The 21,060-nt window shown below is 35.0% G+C and overlaps 1 protein-coding gene across 1 annotated transcript in view; it reads left to right on the top strand.

Annotated features, from left to right (window-relative positions):
- The window catches only part of EPYC (epiphycan), a 38,809-nt gene that overhangs the window by 4,251 nt on the left and 13,498 nt on the right, over nucleotides 1-21,060 (top strand). Inside the window, exon 3 of the mRNA XM_017548606.2 lies at nucleotides 19,969-20,134. Coding sequence (XP_017404095.1) covers nucleotides 19,969-20,134 — 166 coding nt within the window. The remainder of the gene's footprint in view (nucleotides 1-19,968; nucleotides 20,135-21,060) is intronic.

The following is a 21,060-nucleotide window of genomic DNA, read 5'->3' as shown; positions in this document are numbered from 1 at the left end:
AAAAACCAAAACGCTACTTGGGATCACGGCTTCTATAAACAAAATAGAAAAAATGACTGTATCTGCAGAACTATTTTTTTTTTTAGATGGAGTTTCGCTGTGTCACCAGATGGAGTGCAGTGGCATGATCTTGGTTCACTGCAACCTTTACCTCCTGGGTTCAAGCCACTCTCCTATCACAGCCTCCTGAGTAGCTGGGATTACAGGTGCGCACCACCATGCCCAGCCAGTTTTTGTATTTTTAGTAGAGACAGGGTTTCGCCATGTTGGCCAGGATGGTCTTGATCTCCTGACCTTGTGATCTGCCTACATCAGCCTCCCAAAGTGCTGGGATTACAGGCATGAGCCACCAAGCCTGGCCTGTTTGCACAACTCTTTTAACCCATTCCTTACTGTCAGAATCATTTTCATTGCTCACAAAGCCCTAGAGAGTCTTATGAGGTTCTGACATTTTTCATGACATCAAGAAATTTAAGCTAACAAACAACTATATAAAGATTATTTAATATACAATCTTAGTATCTGTGTTTTCTGAAATAAAAACTTCTCATGAAATACCAAATATAAAGCATTGCATCTTTACATACTTCAGCCTTTACCACATACAAACATCTCTACTTTTACACAGAGTACTTTCTGAGCAATTTTACTTCTAACCAAACTTAGAATCCTCAGTGACTGAGGAATCCAGAGAGCCACTAACAATTATTTGTGGTTGATTGAAATATATCACTTATCCCTTACTTAACATTCCTTGGTGATGAACTCATCATCAGAAAAACCAGTTTGTAGATAGATGGTGTAGATATAGATATAAATAGGCATATACATATGCTATAATGAAACTAATGCATTTAAAATAAAAACTGTAAATATATTTTTTAAAATATTTATAGTGTTGATCCAGTAACGAGAAATCAACCAATTCACTCGTCCATTACCCATGAAAAAAAGAAATACAAAAGTAAAAAAGGATGATAAAGTAAATAAGATGACACGAGGAACAAAATTTAGAAGAACTTTAGCTGAGATATTAACAAATTAATATGAATTGCTTTTCAAACAAGCAAAGAAAAATAGTGCACAATTTCTTATGGGGTGATGTGAAGCAAAGATCATAGATCCAGTCATGTGAACAGATTAATTAATATAGTTACTCAGGACCTGAATTTCTTCATGCAGTCTTGGAGGTCCAGATTTCAGTGACTTCTGGTAAGCTTATTTATCTCATTTTTATATATTAAGGTGAGTTGTTTCAAATGTTCCTGATTTCATATGAAACTTTCTGACTAAATACTATGAACATAACCAATACAGGGTACCGTTGATGAAAAAACTCCATTGTAAGTAAAGCACATGGAGAATGGTAGAATGAGATTCTTCAGATTTTTTTTTTTAAATCTCCAGTGGCAAGGGTATGTTTCTGCCTGTTTTAACAGATAATTTATTTCAACTGTAGAACAGAAAACCTTGATTCTAAAATTATAAATTTATAGGATAACTGAACAATGCCTTTGACATATATGCCAGTTTCTTATAAATTATAATACTTGGTATCTTCGACCAGTGTAATAGACTTGATTTAGGCTTTGGGAGATTAATTCTTAAGCATTTGATGTTTGTTGTAGGCAGAATCCTAAGATGTTACCTAACGGGCGCATCCCCTAGTATGCATATGTCATCTATAACTCTTAACATCATGGGTATTTGGGGATATCACTCCTGTAATTGGGCTATGCTATATGGCGCAGTTGAACTTAAGAAAGGGAGGTTATCTAAAAAGGCCTGACCTAACTCATGAGCTCTTTAAATCAGCATCTTGATGTCAGAGTCAAAATTTGAAGCATGACAGAGATTCAAAGCAAAGTGAACTATCTGTTGATGACTTTAAAGACAGAAGGGCCCACTTGGCAAGGAATGTAGAAGGCCTCTAAATGGTGAGAGAAATTGATGGCCAGTAAGCATATGAGGTCCTCAGGCCTACAGACACAAAGAACTCTGAGCTCTGCGTGAGACCACAGCCTTGGTCATCATCTTGACTTTGGCCTGTGAGACCAAAAGAGAAGCCAGTCAGGTCAGGCCTCAACTTCTGACCCACAAAAACTGTGCGCTACAAAAATGTGTATAGGTTTACTAAGTTTATGGCAATTTGTTATGCAGCAGTAAAAAAATAAAATGACATGGAAAAATTGAAAAGTTTTTTTTTTTAATCTGAAAATCAAATTTGAATTATTCCACTGCAAGTGTTGCATTTGTGAGTCTAGTGATTTAGGTGGCCAATAAGCTAAACCATGCCCAAACCCAGAGGAATAATTTCAATTGAACTTTGTTGATTTCTTCTGATGGTGGCATATTTATTGCCTCCTTAGTGGTTGAGAAAGGGTCATTAAATTATTTGCGTTTGAAAATTATATGCAGTAATATAATTCCAAAATGATGACTTATGTGATTTCTCATGTTCTAGAATATCTATGATCCACTGTTTTCTATATTAGAAGCAAGTTTTAGGGCCAACAATGCCATCAGAGTGCTATATATTACCCAGTAGGTAAGTTGATTGGTGTGACGTAAAATGGTTTCAGTTTTTACTGTACTTTTATTCTACCCTAATGCTGTGTATAGGAATTGGTTATAGGCTATATAATAAAACTGTAGACTTTTTGCTTTCTGATAAACCACAGCTAACCTTGAGTGAGCATCTCTTACGTGCTAGGTACTGTTCTAGTCATATTACATATATTATCTCATGTATTTCTCACAACAAAACTGTACATTGCTATTGTTATTCCTATTGAATATATGAGGATTTTGAGACAAAGAGCAGTTAGGTAAGTAACTAGACTAAGATTAAACAGTTAGTAATTATATATCATAATAGTGAGGTTGTCTTCTCATATCAGAAAATAATTTATTAGGTTGCAGGGGGATTCAATTTGTTTTCAAAGAACAACATTAGCCATACTGAGTAACGCATTTTTCCAGCAAAGTGCTTGGTAGCAATATTAAGATTTATGGAGGCTCTACAGAAGGATGCCAACATCCGTTCCTCTAGTAAAATTTTCCTGGTTTCATCCAGATAAATAAACTCTTCCTCACCTGTACAGCATTAATTAGTTTAGCCTTATATAATTACTTTCACTTTGCCTGTACTATCCCTGTGTATTCAATAAACACCAAGAAATGCTATACTACAAAGCGCTATAGAGCTGTTCACTTTATTTGCTAAAGGATGAAATGGAGGGGATTTACAATGACAGTATGCAATGCTCTTTGTGGAGACACGTAAGAAAAATTTCTCTCAGGTCTCAGTGTCAGAATGGATTGCTGCTTCTAAAAACCATTGCTTACTTTCTGGGTTCTATATTGGTAACTGACTGTGCTTATCATTTTGGCTGGCCTGCTCAGCAGCCTGGAGCCCAATATTTGTTTCTGTCTTCTCTGGTTTCATATAACTTCACCTACCTTTATTTTCTTGTCACCTCAATGACTTAGGTAGATATTTTTAAAGTATTACCATATGTTGTTTTGAAATTGTCTCATATCCTTTTTGGAATGAGATGGTGTATGTATTCATCAGTAAATAAAGTAGCAATGAATTAAGGAATACCAGTAAAAACTGGTCAAAATATTCTTGCATGAGAGATGCTTTCCCTCCAATTTCTCTCCAATGGTCTTAAAATTGAGGTCAGTTCTCCCCCATGAAGAGATAAAGTAGCTGGAATGTTTAAAATCATCCTTATAAATAAAAGTACCATAACAGATGATGAATTTTTTATAAACTTTAGAAGATTTTTTCAAAGGAATGAAAATTAAATTTAGCAAAACTTTAGTAATGGTAGAGAATTCAATAAAGGCAGTTGTATCAATTAAAATTTGAGGAATGGTTTCTTTTTATTTGTCATTATTATAATATGGTATAATACAAAATAACCAAACCTTAGCACCGAGCGATATACCTTTTTGTTAAACCTGCACATGTACCCCTGAACTTGTTAAAAATAAAATTTAGAAAAATAGAAAATAATTTTAGAATATATATTGATGCTCTGTAACACCAGAAATTGCTTAAGGAGAATCAAGCTAATTCTGGACAACTTCTATAAATCAAAGTCCATTTTAGATAATGATATATAAAATGTATCTTAGCATTAGTTTTTCAAAATATAATACATCAGTATAGGACTGCATTAAGGTTAGAGAATAATTAGCCTAGGAAATTGTCTCTGTATTTCGTGAACACAAAGTACTTATATTAGCAATATTTACACTATTCTGGTGACAAAAGATATGTAATACTTATCTTTATATTTAAAAATATATCCTACTTTGGACAATTTATACAGTATATTTTAAAGCTTCATACATATGGTTTGCATACTCAACACGTTATGTTGGAAGAAGACACTTCAACACTATCAGCCTGAATTAAACATCCTTTTTCAGAGTATGTGAAAAGTAAAGCTAATCTCTCTCTCTACTGAAGATGATCTACAGAAAGAGAGGAAAGAATTTTGCTGATGAGCTTTTAATATGGTTGTCTGATCGACTTCCCATATGATTTTTTTAAAAAACATGGTTAAACTATTTAATTCTCATCCTAAGCTACAGTATTTTAGAATCCTAAAAACTTAAGCAACAACAACAACAACAAAAAAAATACAATCACGGAAACTCTTTGGGAAAACAAACACTGATAGTCTTTGCCAGTGACTTCTTTATATTTGTATTCTATGTTATTTATGAGACCACAAGCATAACTCAAATAACTAACCCTGGAAATAAGATATTATTGTAACCATTTAATTTAATAACAATAACTGAGGATCAGAATTTTGCCCAGAGTTTTCCATCTAGTAAGTTTCTGAGTAAAATTTAAATCAGAGTATTTTAATGCCAAAGGAGAAAGACTTTGGCCCTAAAATACCCCATTTGTTTTCTGCGTTTTCTGTTTAATCTTTACTTCTTTGAGCTGTGTCCAGTACTGAGGTTTCTTTTCTCTGAAATTAAGTCATTTGATTATTAAGAATCAGAAAAACAACCATTTTCAAGTGATTACAATTAACAACATCTCTTTGGATGTCAAAGTGTTTAAAGTGGCAAGAGGTAATAGGATCCTTCTGAACTAGGAGCTGCTTTGTCAGGAATATGAGGTTTGAGCAGTCTTTGCCAAATGCATTTCTTCCTCATCTCTTTTCAAGATAAAATAGAAAATAAGGTACAGCTTCATTGCCAGGTATTCATGGTTACAGTCTTTTAGATAATTAATTTAGATCACAGAAACAAATGTGAGCACCAGGCTCTTGTTTAAAGCAGAATTCCACTGTGCTTAACATATCTACATGTCAGTATGTTAAACCCATAAAAATACATCTTTAGTAACTCAGGCCAAAGAGTGCAGAGCCTTTTAACACCTTTGGAAGTCAATTGTTGCCATAGTGGTAATAAAGAGAAGTAGCTTCATGATTAATTTATTCAACTGTGAAGAACAACTTGAGAGAGAGAGAAACTCAAAATTTCCTTCTTTTAAATGAAAACCTTAATTCTGTGCTTGAGTAAAAGTCCAAATATTCTGGATTTCAAATGCTTTTTTAAAAGAACAAAACAAGAAAGGCCAATAATTTAAATATTGTCTGCTGAATATTATCTGCTGTCGGTCTGGGCTTCTTATTAGCAATTGATTGGTGCAATGAGTATCCTAAATCAAGTGAATAAATAGGTACAGCTATTTTATTTCCAATCTGGCTCTACTTGAGCACATAACCATTAACACATACACTATAAAGAATAATGAGAGACACCATTGGCTTTGGGTGTTGCTCATTTCTACACCCATTTCCTCACTGGGAGATGATCTTGTCGTAATGCTGAATAACACAGGAACTAGAGTCAGACTTCTCAATATAAGTGTCAGGTCTGTCACCCAAACTGCATAAACTTGGGCAAGTCATACAACCTCTCTGGGCCTGTTTTCTATTTAGAAGACACCTTTTGAGGATTAAGTAAGATAAACATGTTAACTGTTTAATATAGAGCCTGGTACATAGCAAATGTTTAATAGATGTGAGTAACTTTACCATCAAATCACTCACTCAGTTAACAGGAACTGACGCTTATGTGCTGGTGATGACATATGCCCTAAAGAAAGGGATGGTATTTGGCCTATGATGACGGCTAACCCCCATTGTGCTTGGGTTCATTTTAGATCCACTTACTGATCTTTTGCTGAGAGCCAAGACTTAGGGAAGGCAAATTAGACCAAGTCTCTTCTTGTGCCTTAGCATTCTAGGTCTAGTAGTCTTACAAATAGTTTCAGCACAGTAGAGGAACTTAAAAAAGACACACACAAGATATAAGTATACAGGATCTGTAGCTATCTGTTGGAATGTAAGTTTCTATGAGTTCACTCACAAAATGCATATGCTGAGAAATTATGTTCTTGACTCTGTCATTAGTTTTAGACCTGGCAGCTAATCTGAGATACAAAGTATTTATTTGTTTATCCATTACCTTTTCTTAACAGTATTTAGGGTTACTTACATGAATAAATGCTATAATGTGCACACAGATTAACATACAAAGATAAAATATAAATCTTAGCACAATAATTTTATCTCAAAACATTATATAAAATATATGTAATATGTATTATTTTCTATTATCTGCAATATCATATCTTGTATTATATATATTATTGATCATGTGTTATGAGGTGACAAATACAAATTAAGAAAGTGAGACAAATAAAAAAATAATAGTTGGGAACATAATACAAAGCCAGGAGTCAGGTAGATATATCAAAATTTACACCATTTTGTATTGTAACTCATAGAGATACACAAAAATAGTAAAGATTTTCTGGGCAGTAATGCTAGGTTTTAGGGGATCTCTATACTTACTCCCATTATGTCTTATCTAAATTCAGGATCAGCTGAGAAGGAGAAATGGGATTCACCCAAAAATAGAGCTCAAAAATGTTCTATTTTATATTGATAAAGGCAGGGTGTACCCCTTTAATTTAATATATGACTTCAGTGTGAAGCAAGTAAGAGCTTCCTAATACAAAACTCCAGAAATAAACTATGCCATCAGTCACAGGCAGTGCTGGCCAGCTGCAAGCCTCAGGACAGAGCCTACCCCGTAAATCTTTGTTTATGGAGGGGCAAAATGAAATGTATGCTGTTGATAAACAGTCAATTTTCCCCAAAAGGGAAGGTGAACCACCTGGGGCCAGCTCCTTCTCTCGATCATTAATTAGCTTAGATATGAGAAAAGGGATCAACAGAGGATCTAAGAAGAGATTTGATTGTTCTTGAGGAAAGTCCTAAGATGGAAAACATCTTGGTTTAGCCTCATCCAGATGCTGGTCAGTTAACATCCCTTGACTCTGGTCTGTAACCTGTGTACTCAAACATGCTTTGGAGAAATGCCCCACCAAGAGTTAAATTATGACACCATATTTGAGGAATATTAGAGCTGTTCTTCCCTAAGTGTGGTCCCCGAACTGGCAGCATCAGCATCACCTGGGATCTAGTCACGAATGTAAATACTCAGGTCCCACTCCAGACCTAAGGAATCAGAGAGTCTGTGGAAGGAGCTCAGTGAACAAGCTAGATCATTCTCATGTGCCTATTAGTTAAGAAGAATTGAACTAGGAAAATTCTCCCTAATATAATGTCACTTCTCTCAGAGTAACATTTGAGATCCTTCTGTTTTCTGGCAGAGTTTATAGATATGCAACGGTGGCAGAATCAGTCATCAAGTCTTACCTGAAGTTTCTCTTTCTTTCTGCATACTTGAAGGCTTCAAATTCCCCTTTCTGGGATAAGGCCTGTCTTTCTACCATCTGATGCTGCATTGCACATGTTCTGTCATATGACAGACTCTCTAGTGAGCAAGCATTTTCAGCCAGGGGGTTCTCCAGTCTGGATGTTGTATGACCAGTGGCTTCTACTCTTTCCTCCTGCTATGGATTTCAAGAAGTCTACCTCTCAGAGAGTTTTCTCCATTCCCCATGCTTTTGTCAGCTGAAGCAGGAATTTCTACTCCCCTGGCTACACAGTTTCTAGCAAGCTGTGAAGCCTTTTAGGAACCAGGCCACACAGCAGGAGGTGTGCATCCGCCCAGCCAGCATTACTGCCTGAGCTCTGCCTCCTGTTAGATCAGCAGTGGCATTAGATTCTCATAGGGATGCAAACACTATTGTGAACTCCCACATTCTGAGGATCTGGGTTGTGTGCTTCTTATGAGAATCTAATGCTTGATGCTCTCAGGCGGAACAGTTTCATCCTGAAACCATCCCCTGTGGAAAAATTGTCTTCCACAAAACCAGTCCCTGGCACCAAAAAGGTTAGGGACTGCTGATCTGAAGAATCAACCTCAGCAGATTTTTGAACTGAACTTACTGTTGATATTTTTGAAGTCTGTGCCCCTGGGAGCCTAGTAAAAAACAATCCCTTTGCCTCATTCTCCTCAAGGCTTTGTTCAATGGTTGAAAGTTCCAGAACTTGATTAGTGTTTCTGTCTCCTACATCCTAGTCTGCATCATAAATCATTTCTCTGGTGCAGTGATTCTCAACCTCGGTCACATATTTGCATCAGTTCTAGAGCTTTTAAAAATCCCAATGCCCAAGCCATACCCTGACCACTGAAGGTGGAATTATTTGTGGATGAAATCCGGGTTTGGTGTTTGACTTTCCTCATCTATACTCTCAGTCTCACATCCGGTTGCCTTAAAAAAATCAATACGCTTCTTAATTTTATCTCTTTATTTATCTGATACTGTGTTCTCTAGAAAAAGAGCCTTCTTCTTTAGTTATTTTTTTTTTTAATTTTCTTTCTGTTCCACACCTTCCTGGCACAGTCCTCTAGATTTTGTAAATCAGTAACTGATGAATCTGCTAAAAGCACTGTCCGAAACATTTTGGAAATCTTCACATTTCTCAATTGGATAATTTTAATTGGATATGTTGTCCTATTGGACTAATTTCTAAGCCACAATTGAACTTGACTTGCTATCATCCTGCCCAACCCTCCATTAATACGCCTAATTTTCACTGGATGTTTCCTAATTCCACATTTCTCATTCTCACTCCTAGGACAAATTCTAGTACACCCTGTCTTGAGTTTTCCAGGGACAGAGACTTACCCTGTGTTGGTTAACATGCACACACATAGGCATGCCAATCTCCTTGCTAATATTCAGTGTGGGCTTTAAAAGGTTAAATGACATGTATGCTAATTTACATTATATGCTCCATTCCTTGACGCATTTGAGAAGAAGAGCAAAGAAATACATCTAAAAAGATATTGAAACTGGATCATCTTTTTGTCAGTGTGTCTTCTCTGGAGTTATATATCAAAACTCTGATTAAAGACATAAAACTAAAAGAAATTAAATCTAGGTCATTTAAGATCAAATAATTTATTCCACTACAACTACAGTGAATTTGTATCATATAAAAGGAAAGAATGGACATTGAAGAGAATCAGTAAATTTTGGAAGTAGAGAGAAAAAAAGAAGATCCCAGAGGCTAATGTTGTCAAGGCCAATAAATCACTATTCAGCAGTCCTCTTTCGACAGGATGTTTTTTTTTTTTTTTTAATCATGCTAATGACTGCAAAAACTTATGAGAATGAACACATTTAAAGATTTCAGTCCCTGGGAAAAGAGTCCTTCTTTTGCTTTGTGCTATTATGGAGCTGTTTTATACAGAGTTCTTTGCACTGGTTCTATGGTCATCAGCAATCTTTTCACTACAATTAGCTTCCCAAGTGGGACTACCTACAGAGAATGTGTTGGTGGCACTAAGAGTATTCAGGTTAGCCTTTAGGTTTAATGTGATCTTTTGAACTTGTTTAAGGTAATTTTGCCCTAAGAGATAAAGTCAGATTTCTAAGTTTGTAAAATTTGCAAGAATTTGCCAGTGATACTAGACAATAATAAAAAAAATACGTAATTATTATCCCTTTCCAAGGGCAATTGTGTGCTGGTCCTCTCTGGAATATCCTCTGCAAATACACATTTTCTTCTTATACAAATGTCTATAGCTACCCTGTCATAATATATTAATCATCACTATCGTCATTGTCATTATGTACAAGTAGTAGTTTTCTGCAAAGAAATTCTACAAATTAAAAGGTATGGCTTTATCCCTCAATAAAGGCTACGTTAGAAGAAACACTTTTCTTTGTGTTACAATGAGAAAGACTGAAACCGAATTAAAAATACTAAATTACTCCATTAGAAATAAAGAGCTAGAGTTCTGAAGGTTCCAAATATCTTGGTTTTCAGTCCAACTTCTTTGTTTTCAATTACTGTGACTGACTCCTCCCCTCCTCCCTTCCTCATGAGATTACTGATTCCAGCCTATATTAAATTGTCTAAATTGTCTTTCTGGCATCCTTACATGGGGAACAAGGGCAATATGGGTGAAAGGAATATGAACTGACTTTGCTATTAGATAATCTGTCTAAAGCATTTGCCAAAGTTCCCTACCAATATTATTTGGAGGCATTTAATTAGAACTAGATGACACATTTTAAGAAAGCTATTAAGTTTCTGGAGCCTAAGGAGATGACAGTGAATGGAGTCTTGAATAAACTGGGATAAAGCTGAAGTAGAAACTCTTTCTGGCAACTAAAAATGGAATATTGCCATTTTTTGACAATAAGAAAAGGAAATAAGAAGAGAAATATGTGAGCAAAGAAAAAATACTGAAGTCCCCAAAGAGACAAAACTAGAGGGTATGATTAAATGAAACTTTAAATCAGCTCTCATTTCTTTTGCATTGAATTTTTCACTTGAACATTGCATTGAATATGAATAAGCATTATATTTTAGAGTTATGTTTCTATAAAGAATAACTATACATTGGGATAGATTTTTAAAAAAGCATCTCCATGTTCTAAACTTTATATCCTAGCAAGTCAATACCAAATATAATGATTTTACGCAATTCTGATGTGATTGAAGGCCATTAACTATTTCGATATTTGACTTGCAAGTATTCATTCAATACATAACTTTATTAATTTTGATTTCAGTTAGTAAAATACTGAGATTTAACAATAAATAAATTGAAATAATGGTGAATTTACACAAATTTGGTGATACTATAATTCAGTGAATACCACAACAAAAAGATCTAAGAACAGTTGTTTATAAAAAAGAAATCAGAAAGGATCGAGACAAAAATATGCTTTTATTTTTTCTAATGTCAGTGGTATGTACTACATAAATCAACCTATCATTAGTCACCCCATAAAATTGACAAGTATGAAAACTTTTATTTAACATTGATATAGGAGGATTGTAAACTGCAATCAGCACTTTTATAATTTTTCTTACTTTTGTGAGAAATAAGTATTGTGTCAGAATGAAACTTTAACTTACATCTACATGATGGGTGAGACAATTTCATGCATTCACCTGTTTCATTTTCCTTCTGGGCATCCAGCTAAAACACATTGTTTACTTTTTAATCTAAGTTGGGTCATGTGGCTAGTTCTCTCCCCTTAATCGATCAGTGGACAATGTTAGTGGACCTTGAAGTGTCAAGTTGAAGATGGTGAAGTTCTAGCATGAAAGAAGTTTGGATCTCTCAGTAATTACATAGAGGAAAGTAATAAACCTGTGACTTGCATTAGATAGTCATGTCAGCAAGATAGAAACTTTTATTGTATTAAACCACTGAGATTTTGTACTTGTTTGTTACAGCTACTAATGTAACTTGCCATAATATAGACATTTTAAACTTTCACTTTATTATCCATTTCCCAGTTGTACAAAGGGAGCAATTTTTAAAGGTTGATTTAAGCAGAAATATACTTGGCTAAGGTTAGAATTCATACCAGTTATTTTCATAATTGGGAAATATTTCATCTAACCCATGATGAGATCCAATAAAACCTTTCTTCTCCATGTCAGATATAATCTCTTTAGTGGACTGAATTATTCGTTGTCAACAAATTTAATACTTCCTTCCCCCAAACAGTGCTGACCATAATAGCAAATCATTCTTTTCTGAACCCAGTTTTTCTAGGCTGCCTCCTTAGCTTACTTTCTTTTCTTTAGCTATATCATCATCACTAATGAGTTAGAGTCAGGAGTAAAGAAGCTGTTCCTAATGGCTTCAGAATTATCAGTTCCTCTCATTGGGCATTTTAAAGATCACTTTTCTATGATGAGAACAACTGAAAGTAACTTCAATTGCTTGGCGTGGGGACTTTAATGTGACTAACTCTGGCCTTAGGTGTATCTACACTAAAATATCCCTTGCTTTTCCTTTTCTAATAGGAACAATGGTATCCTCATAAATATCAAGGAATCAATAAGGATCTCAGTGTATACATGTTTTTACTTTCTCTTTCTTTGGAGATTTCCTGGGCTATCCTTATTTCCCATTTGTACATACAGGCAAAGGAAAGATTAATAAAAAATTTTCCTTCTCTGCCTAAATTGGGGTTTTAAGAAAAATTGTAAGGAGTGTGGAAGAGGCTGTAGAGAAAGAAAAGGGAAACCTAGTGGTTAACTGACCACTTAAGAGTTAGTATGTACTCAGGTAAGACTATTACATTGTACAAATCTAGGAAGCACCATTCACATAGCATACAACATAGAGAGTGCCTCTCAGAGTTGTGCAATGGAGTGGTTCTACCTCTAGGTGTATAATTTTTCCATCTTTCCCTCAAATATAAAGCATATCTAACTGAAATTCTTGGCTCAGCAATAGATTCAAAACGAGTTTCATCTAATGAAGTTGAAGCACATCTCCTTTAGTTCCCTTTCATAATGTGTTAGCACATACAGTGAAGGTCCATAGGCGGACAGGGAGATGTCTGAGTTGTAGCTAAATATATTTTCATACCTTCTCTCTATATGCGTTAAAGAGGAAAGAAATACAAAAATGTAATGTAACAATCAGAGAAGGGCTCCTGGCCAATTTTGGTCAGGAGCATTCTCCCTTACAGGCTAAGAGTATATATTGGTTTTAGGGTGAGGATGGCCATCACAAGCTTGGACTGTTTCTGTAGGGGGCTAACTTTTACAGTGGGGTTGGAATGTTTATGGGTGGAAGGGTGGTTATCTTGGGGTTGACATCTTTCTGAATGGAGGGGAGGTTATCTCTGGGCTGGCATGTTGCTGGTCAGGGAGGGTTCTGGAATGTTTCTGATCAGAGATGTTATTTGTGGTTTATAGTTATGCTGACCTTAGCTATTAGGTTGATATCCTTTGTATTTAGGTGGTTTTTGATTAAGGTGAATTTTAAAATGACAGTGCTTGTCCAAGATGGCAATACTCCTGCTCTGTCACTCTCACGCAACTTTAACCATGTTATAATATTTTCTTACTCTTATACACGAAACAATCTTTTAATGTATCAAAATTATCATTATTTACCTGTACTGATTCAAATGTATTTTTCAGGAGGCCTAATAATTGCTAGGCATACTGGAGTAGCAGCTGGGTGTATAATGGGGAAAAAATAAACATGTAGTAGTATTTTATCCTCATGGGGAGAGAGAGATTAATCAAATACAGATACAATATAAAAATCTGTATCCATTAGTTTTTGCTGTGTAACAAGCAATCACCAAATTGTGGTTACTTAAAACAACCATTTATTTAGCTCACAATTCTGTAGTTCAGGTATATGGGATCTACTGTGCTACTGGTTTGTACTGGGTTGACTCAGATATATGCTAGGTTGGTACAGTGCTAGCTGGACTAGTTTGGCCTCAGCTGAGGTGGCTTTTCTCTCCACCACGTGCTCTCTCAATTTCCAACAGGCTGGCCCCAGCTTGTTTATATGATTATTAAACAGGGTTCATAGAAGACAATGAAAGTTTGCAATGTTCCTTGACAACTACTCTCAAAATTAACATGAAATCAGCATATTCTGTTGACTAAAGCAAATTAGCAGGCCAGTCTAAATTAAGAACTCAAGGATAAGGAATCAGGCCCTAACTCGTGATTATAGAAACTGGAAAGTCATATCGCAAAAGGGGACGGATCCAAGGAAGGAAGTAACTGCAACAATTTAAAGAATTAGACACAAATGCAATGGTTGATTTGCCAACAGAAGTACACAATGCTCCTGGAACCACCAAACATATTTATCTAAGTCAAGTGTATCACAAGGAATTTCCCTGAGGAAGTGACTCTTGGACTGGATATTATAAATGAGTTGGACACTTAAAGATGATTAAAGTGGCAAATTTTATACTATATGTATTTTATAAAAATTTCAAAATTAATAATGTAATAAACCGAAAACTGTTGAATTGAATGGTTTAATAGATGAATTTTATGGTATGTGAATTATATCTCAATAAAGCTGCTTTTTAAAAAAAGAAAAGAAAAGAAAAGAAAAGCTGGGGAGAGAAGGGATTTCCAGGCAGAAGGCCTAGTGCACACAAATGTTCTATAGGAGAAGGAACATTGAGAGCATAAGAAAGTAAAGATGGCCAACACAGCTTAATCAGACAGCAAAAGAGCTCAGCTGGTATGAGACAGAAGATGGGAACACTTAGAAAGTTGAACCTGTCTTATAAGTCATGAAGTTTTGAATTTATTATAATAATGATAACAACCACTTCTTTGTCACTCACTATGTACCTGTCATTATTCTAAATGTTGTATATGTTTTAAATTTTAATCCTAAAATCATTTATACTATTTATACTAGGATTTTACAAATAAATAAACTGAGGGTCAAGGAGGTAAAGCAACTAGTCCAAGGTCTCACAACGAGGCTAGGCTCAAACTCACCTAGCTTGAATCCTTCCTTTTCACCAATATGTAACAGTGCTTCTGCAAGATCGTTATTCTTGTGGTTATTACAAAGAATAAAAGACAAATGAAGAATTTTAAACAGGGTTGTCATGATTGGTTTCATCTTTTTAAGAGTTCATTCTCCACTAACCATCAAGAAAATGCAAATCAAAATTACAATGAGATATCACCTCGTACCTGTTAGAATAGCTAGGTACTAAAAGATAAAATATAAGTGTTGGTGAGGTTGTGGAGAAAAGGGAGCCCTTACATACTGTTGTTGGAAATGTAAATCAGTACAATCACTATGAAAAACAGTGAGAAGTTTCCTTAAAAAACTAAAAATAGATCTACCATATGGTCCAGCAAGTCCACTGTTGGGTATATATTCAAAAGAAATGAATCAGTATGTTAAAGATATATCTGTACTCCCATGTTTATTGCAGCACTATTCAAAGGCCAAGACAAGGAAGGAATCAACCGAGGTGTCTGTCAATGGGTGGACTGATAAATAAAATGTGGTATATACACACAATGGAATACTATTCAGAAATAAAAAAGAATGAACTCCTGCCATTTGAGGCAACATGGATGAACTTGGATAATATTATGTTAGGGGAAATAAGCCAGGCATAGAAAGATGAATACCACATGATCTCAGTAAATGTAGAATTTAAAATAGTTAATTCCATAGGATAGAGTGGAATGGTGGTTACCAGAAGCTGAGGTAGTTAGGGAGAAGAGGTGAATGGGGAAATGTTGGTTGAAAGATACATAATTACACTTAAAGAGGAGGGAAAAGAGAAGTTCAGAATAGGCAAATATAGAAACAGGTTATGCCAAAGTACAACCACAGAAAGTTGGTAAATGATTGGCTGGGACCAGGAGGTTGGAGGGCGGGAGGAAAGAGGATGAGAGGAGGGAAGTTAGAAATGACTGCTAATGGTTGTAGAGTTTTTTCTTGAGTTATGAAAATGCTATACAATTGATTGGGTGATAGTTGCACAAAAACCATTGGACTGTACTTAAAAACCATTGGACTGTGTACTTTAAATGGATGAACTGTGTAATATATGAATTCTATCCCAACAAAGCTGTTTGTAAAAGAGTTCATTCTTACTACATCTACATTAGAAGACATCCTAACTTTATATAAGTAGTCTATTGCTGTATTTCAGGTAAGACAGGATAGTAATTTAGATAATGGTGATGACGACGGATAGGGAGCAAAAGTAATGATATTGATAGACGTTTAGAAAACAATATTGACAAATAAAATGAACAGTTGATCATAACTTCAGCATAATGCTTATAGACATTTCAAATAACTATAAAGACTGGAAAACCTTCCATCATTTACAAATTCACATATTCACCTGGTGATCCTTTTATTCATTTGTAAAGGTAGGAATCAAATCCGGTTTACCTGAATTCCTTAACAGTATTTTTTTCATAACACATATATTACATTATCATTGATTTCCTTATTAGATACTTAGCTGTAGATTAACCACTAAGATTTAAAAAATCAAAATATAAAAAAATGAGTTTTATTAATTCAAACACAATGCTGAATGGCAGCAATTGGTTTATGATCCTCATAAACAGGTATAATTAACATGCTCAACAAGAAATCTGTACTAAAAGGGCTCAATGGATAATGAAGCAATCAGGAAGATGTATGATTGCTGCTTCTGAACACACCAGTTTTTCATATTTTGACTCTGAAATTAAGATAAATAAGTAGGCTTAGTGGCAGCAATATAACTATAAAGTTAACTTAGATGCAGTTTTTGCTAAGAGGCAAATGTATTTGATCAAAATTATTGTTAACCACATCTTACTGTCACTTAAAATGGTTCTGAGTAATTTTATAGAGAGATTCTTCTGTAGACAACAATGCTGATTATTAGAAAATGAAAGTTTTAAATATTTGGTCATAATTTTAATAATAACACAAATATTGCTAGTAAAAGTCTCAGTTCAATCTGATACAATAAATGTAATTGAATTATTTTCTATTGAAAGTCTTTATTTCTCCAGGGAGCAGAAACTTAGTCTGAGACACCTTTATGCTAAGATTGGGTTGAGGTGATACGTTCCTTACCTGGGGTCAGGGTGTGCAGGGTGCAGAAACTGGGACAGGCCAAAGGACTTCTTCTCATGGTAGTTATCTCTCCATGCTGACATCTGCTGATATCTCAGTCAGCCTAGGTCACAGTGAGCTATGCATGTGTCATCTCTGGAATAGATATACCATTTTGTGGACACAGAATGTATTCCCTAAGCAAAGGCTACCATGATATTAGTTATTTACAGTTCTAAGACCAGGTACATGAGAGAATAAAAATAGATAACTTACTGCAAACCAGTCAACTCAAAGATGTACCCTGCTGGTACAATGTTAAGAACATACATAAGCACAGTGACTTTGACTGAAATCAAAGTCATATGTAGTAATGGCCATTTGTATTATATTTTTAAACTTTAAGGAAATATAATGAACAGATTAAAAAGTCAATTCAGGAAGAAGCAAGTCAGAGTAAAACAAGGAGCTAAACAAAAAATAATAGAGGAAAATGCTAAAAGAATTTATGAATATTTGTAGAAAAGGCTCAATTATGCTTGCATTCAAGTGTTACCAATTATAGCTTGAGAAAAAGGGCAGGGATGTTTTCTGGTCATTTGTGTTTACGTTCAAATTTAGTTTTCTGCAACATAACCACACAAGTCTGCAACATGGAAGGACAAGTGGTCTTGTTTCCCTGGCTTCATTTTTTTTTTTTTTTTGTATGCATTGCCTCACAACTTCATATCACAGTATGAAGATTGTTGAAGGGGGGAAAAAGAGATGCCTAAATCACTTCTACTTAACAGTGAAAATAAATGTGTCTACAAAAGTCTCTCCAGGCATAATAGTTTGAGGTTATAGTTCTGCAATTTTGCTGATGTGAAAGGCATTGCTTTTCCTGGATTTGCAAAGTTGTATTCCATTTATATTTTATTTGCAAGGAAGCATGAGCAAAACAATTTTTGATAAACACAAAAAGCTGTGTGCCTCATTATATTGGATGACAAGTGAGATCTTACAGCTTTGCATCAAATCAGTGGAAAAATAATTATCTGCAAAAAGTATGTGCAAACATTTTTCTTACAAAGCTAAGATTCAAGGCAATGTGTCTGGAATTTGTTTCTCCCTTTAGGCTGCCTCCATTCCATGAAACATCTGTCTCAATTTCCGCTCTTCCTGGAGCCTCCTTTTGGTCTCTCTACAAATCCATTCCTTCAGAATCTGCCTCATTCTGACCTACAGATGGAAACCATATGTCTTTCTGTTTAAGAAAATGTGCCCAATCTACTCAGCTGAAGTTTTCTGGCCACGCTTTATAGTATCTTCATGTATGGCTCCTAATGTATCAAATACAGTATAATCTGCTTTTGTTTTGATTTCATGCTTTAAATAATTTAAAGTATGTATTAGAACATTCACTGATTCTTCTCGGATAATCTCTAAACATAGAGCTGTGAATTAGATATATTTTGGACAAGTAATGTTTGAAAAAATTATACTTCAATAAGTACTTGCTGATTGCCTATTATGCTTACAGCCTAGAGGTACACAGATAAAAGACATGACATGCTTTACCATCCAGTAGGTTTGGAAATACAGAAAACAAATAGAACCAATGTAATACAGAGCAGAAAAAGCTGAAATAGAGAGACTCTATGGAGGCACAATTCAGAAATATAAGCTAATAAAAGAAGTTTTAGTGTATCTTAAAAAAAAAATTCATTTGTGCTTTGCAATGCATTTAAATCTATTAAAAGTGATATTTAATAATAAGTGTATCTTTAAAATTTGGGGGCTATTCAAACATCTAGAAAATATCTGGTCTGAAAATATACCTGTGTTACAGATGAAAGGCATAGTTTGCACATCATTTGGTATTAAGTAATACAGAAAATAATTTAGATGTTTCTTTACTTTTTTAATGAAAACAAATAAAGAAGAAAGGTGAGAAGCAAAAGGCCACATTGGCGTGGTCAAAGGACAATCTGGGATTTCTGGGGATACACAAGGACATTGGACCACAAAGGGTGGGTCCTGGATGTTGCCACCCTAATTACCTGGATCAAATTTTCAGCCCAAGCTTACAAGGCCATCAGAGAAGTAGACATTTACTAAGTAACACAAGAAATAGACATTCAGACAAGGGGAGGAATCTGAAAGAGAAGGTTTCTTAAAAATCCAAACAGTATCCTTAAAAGCAATGAATCCATTACTTAAAATACACAACTTAGATAAGCGCAAAGGGGGTATAATCTAAAATATAATATCTATAAAATACTATTTGAATAATTTCATAATTTTATAACTGCCTCCTAGTGTCAAATCTCTCAAAAAAGTCTATTTTAACATTCCTAGATATTGTAATATTTGTTATTTTAATAATATTGAAGACACATGAGAAATGGCATATCATAATCAAATCACAGTTTTTATGTCACTATATATTTTAGTTTAGTTTAAAGAATACTTTTCAGTAAAATATTATTAGAGAAACTGTAAGTCATTGGTCAGGAACAGAATATTTGAACCTAGGAAATCAAGGATTGAATGGACAGGCAAATACATGTAAATTTCTGCTCAGTTTTTACCTTCAAGGGGAGCAGAATGAGGGCTGGATGGTGAAGGGGACTTTTGGACTTTACTCTCTACACTTCTGAATTATTGTGACGCTTTCACAATGAGGCGTTCTTGTAATGCTACTTGTTATTAGATAACAATAAATGAGCTTTTTTAAAACCTATGAAATGAACAAACATATAAGATAAAAGAAGGAGAAGTCAAAAAAAGACATTGGAAACAACTTCTAAGATTTGAGAAACAAAACTAATTAAAAACAGTAACAGTTGCTAGAACCATGTGTGTTCCTCTAAGCAAGCAGGATGGTCACACTGTTGAACTTTAGAACATGAGTGTCCTCTTGTGGCAAAGATGGGTACATTTTAAATTTGTGTCACTGCCACATAGAGTGACTGAGAAGTTTGCCTGATGAAATTCTCTCTCTCCTTTTTTTTTTTTTTTTTTTTTTCAGTTGTAATTTATATAAAAGACTAAAATATTTTGCATTTTAAAATACTAACTCTTTGAAATATATTGTGTATTTTACACTTAGAGCATTTTTTTCAGTTTGAAGTAGCCACAGTGATGCCTTCGGGGAACAGAGAGCTCCTCACTCCAGCCCCACGGCCTGAGGAGGAGGAGGAGGAGGAGGAATCCACTCCCAGGCTGATTGATGGCTCTTCCCTCCAGGAGCCGGAATTCACAGGGGTTCTGGGCCCACACACCAATGAAGGTCAGGTACATCAAAGCAGAATGACAATTGATTCCACTTTGTCATCCTCAAAACTTCAAAGCTTCAACTCTGCAGGGAACTCACATGACATGACTCAAGAAGAAAGTTTTGGAATAGGCTAGGTTTGAAGTAGATTTATACATATATTTTATATTTAAATATAAGGCAGTTTTAATAATTCAGTTTTGGTCTGATTGAAATGATCGAACAACCAAAGATTTGGGATGAAAATATTGGGCATCATTACTAACTGTGTGGTAGAATGTATCTGCAGAACAGAGACTATTTAGGCCACAGTAGTTCAAGGATATAAGGGATGATGAGGATGAAGTTGATGGTAATAGCAATAATACTTTGCACTAATTGAGCATATACTATCTGTGGATCATATGTTCAGTACTTCACATTATCTCATTGGATTATTAAAACCTCCCTGAGAGTGTTAACATTACCCTTTTCATTACCATGGAGAAAACTATAATTCAAAGGGGATAGTAATTTGCCAGGCATCACAAAGCTGTTATATAGTGGGTTTGAAGTCAGCCTGTTCAGATTATTCGTTCTTTATTTATTTAACAACAGGCTTCTTCTCACTCAATCCTAAGAAGCAGCAGAGAGAGGAAAATGTTGCACAACATCAGACACCATGTTGCATGGCTTGCAGATGATTGAAACCAGAGCTGTTTAGTTAATGAGAAGGAATTCTTGGTGCTGAATGTGATTCTATAATATGCTTCTATTTCTTGTTTGAATGTATCACTGTCAACCTTGGAAGACCCAAGAGGACTCACACTGGAATAGTGTTTTTTTTTTTTTTTTTTTTTTGAGACAGAGTTTCGCTCTTGTTACCCAGGCTGGAGTGCAATGGCGAGATCTCGGCTCACTGCAACCTCCGCCTCCTGGGTTCAGGCAATTCTCCTGCCTCA

Source organism: Cebus imitator, unplaced genomic scaffold (assembly GCF_001604975.1).
Source record: "Cebus imitator isolate Cc_AM_T3 unplaced genomic scaffold, Cebus_imitator-1.0 Scaffold212, whole genome shotgun sequence".
Lineage (NCBI taxonomy): Eukaryota > Metazoa > Chordata > Mammalia > Primates > Cebidae > Cebus > Cebus imitator.
Note: the sequence above shows the minus strand (reverse complement) of the source record. Positions and strands in the feature narration are given on the sequence as shown.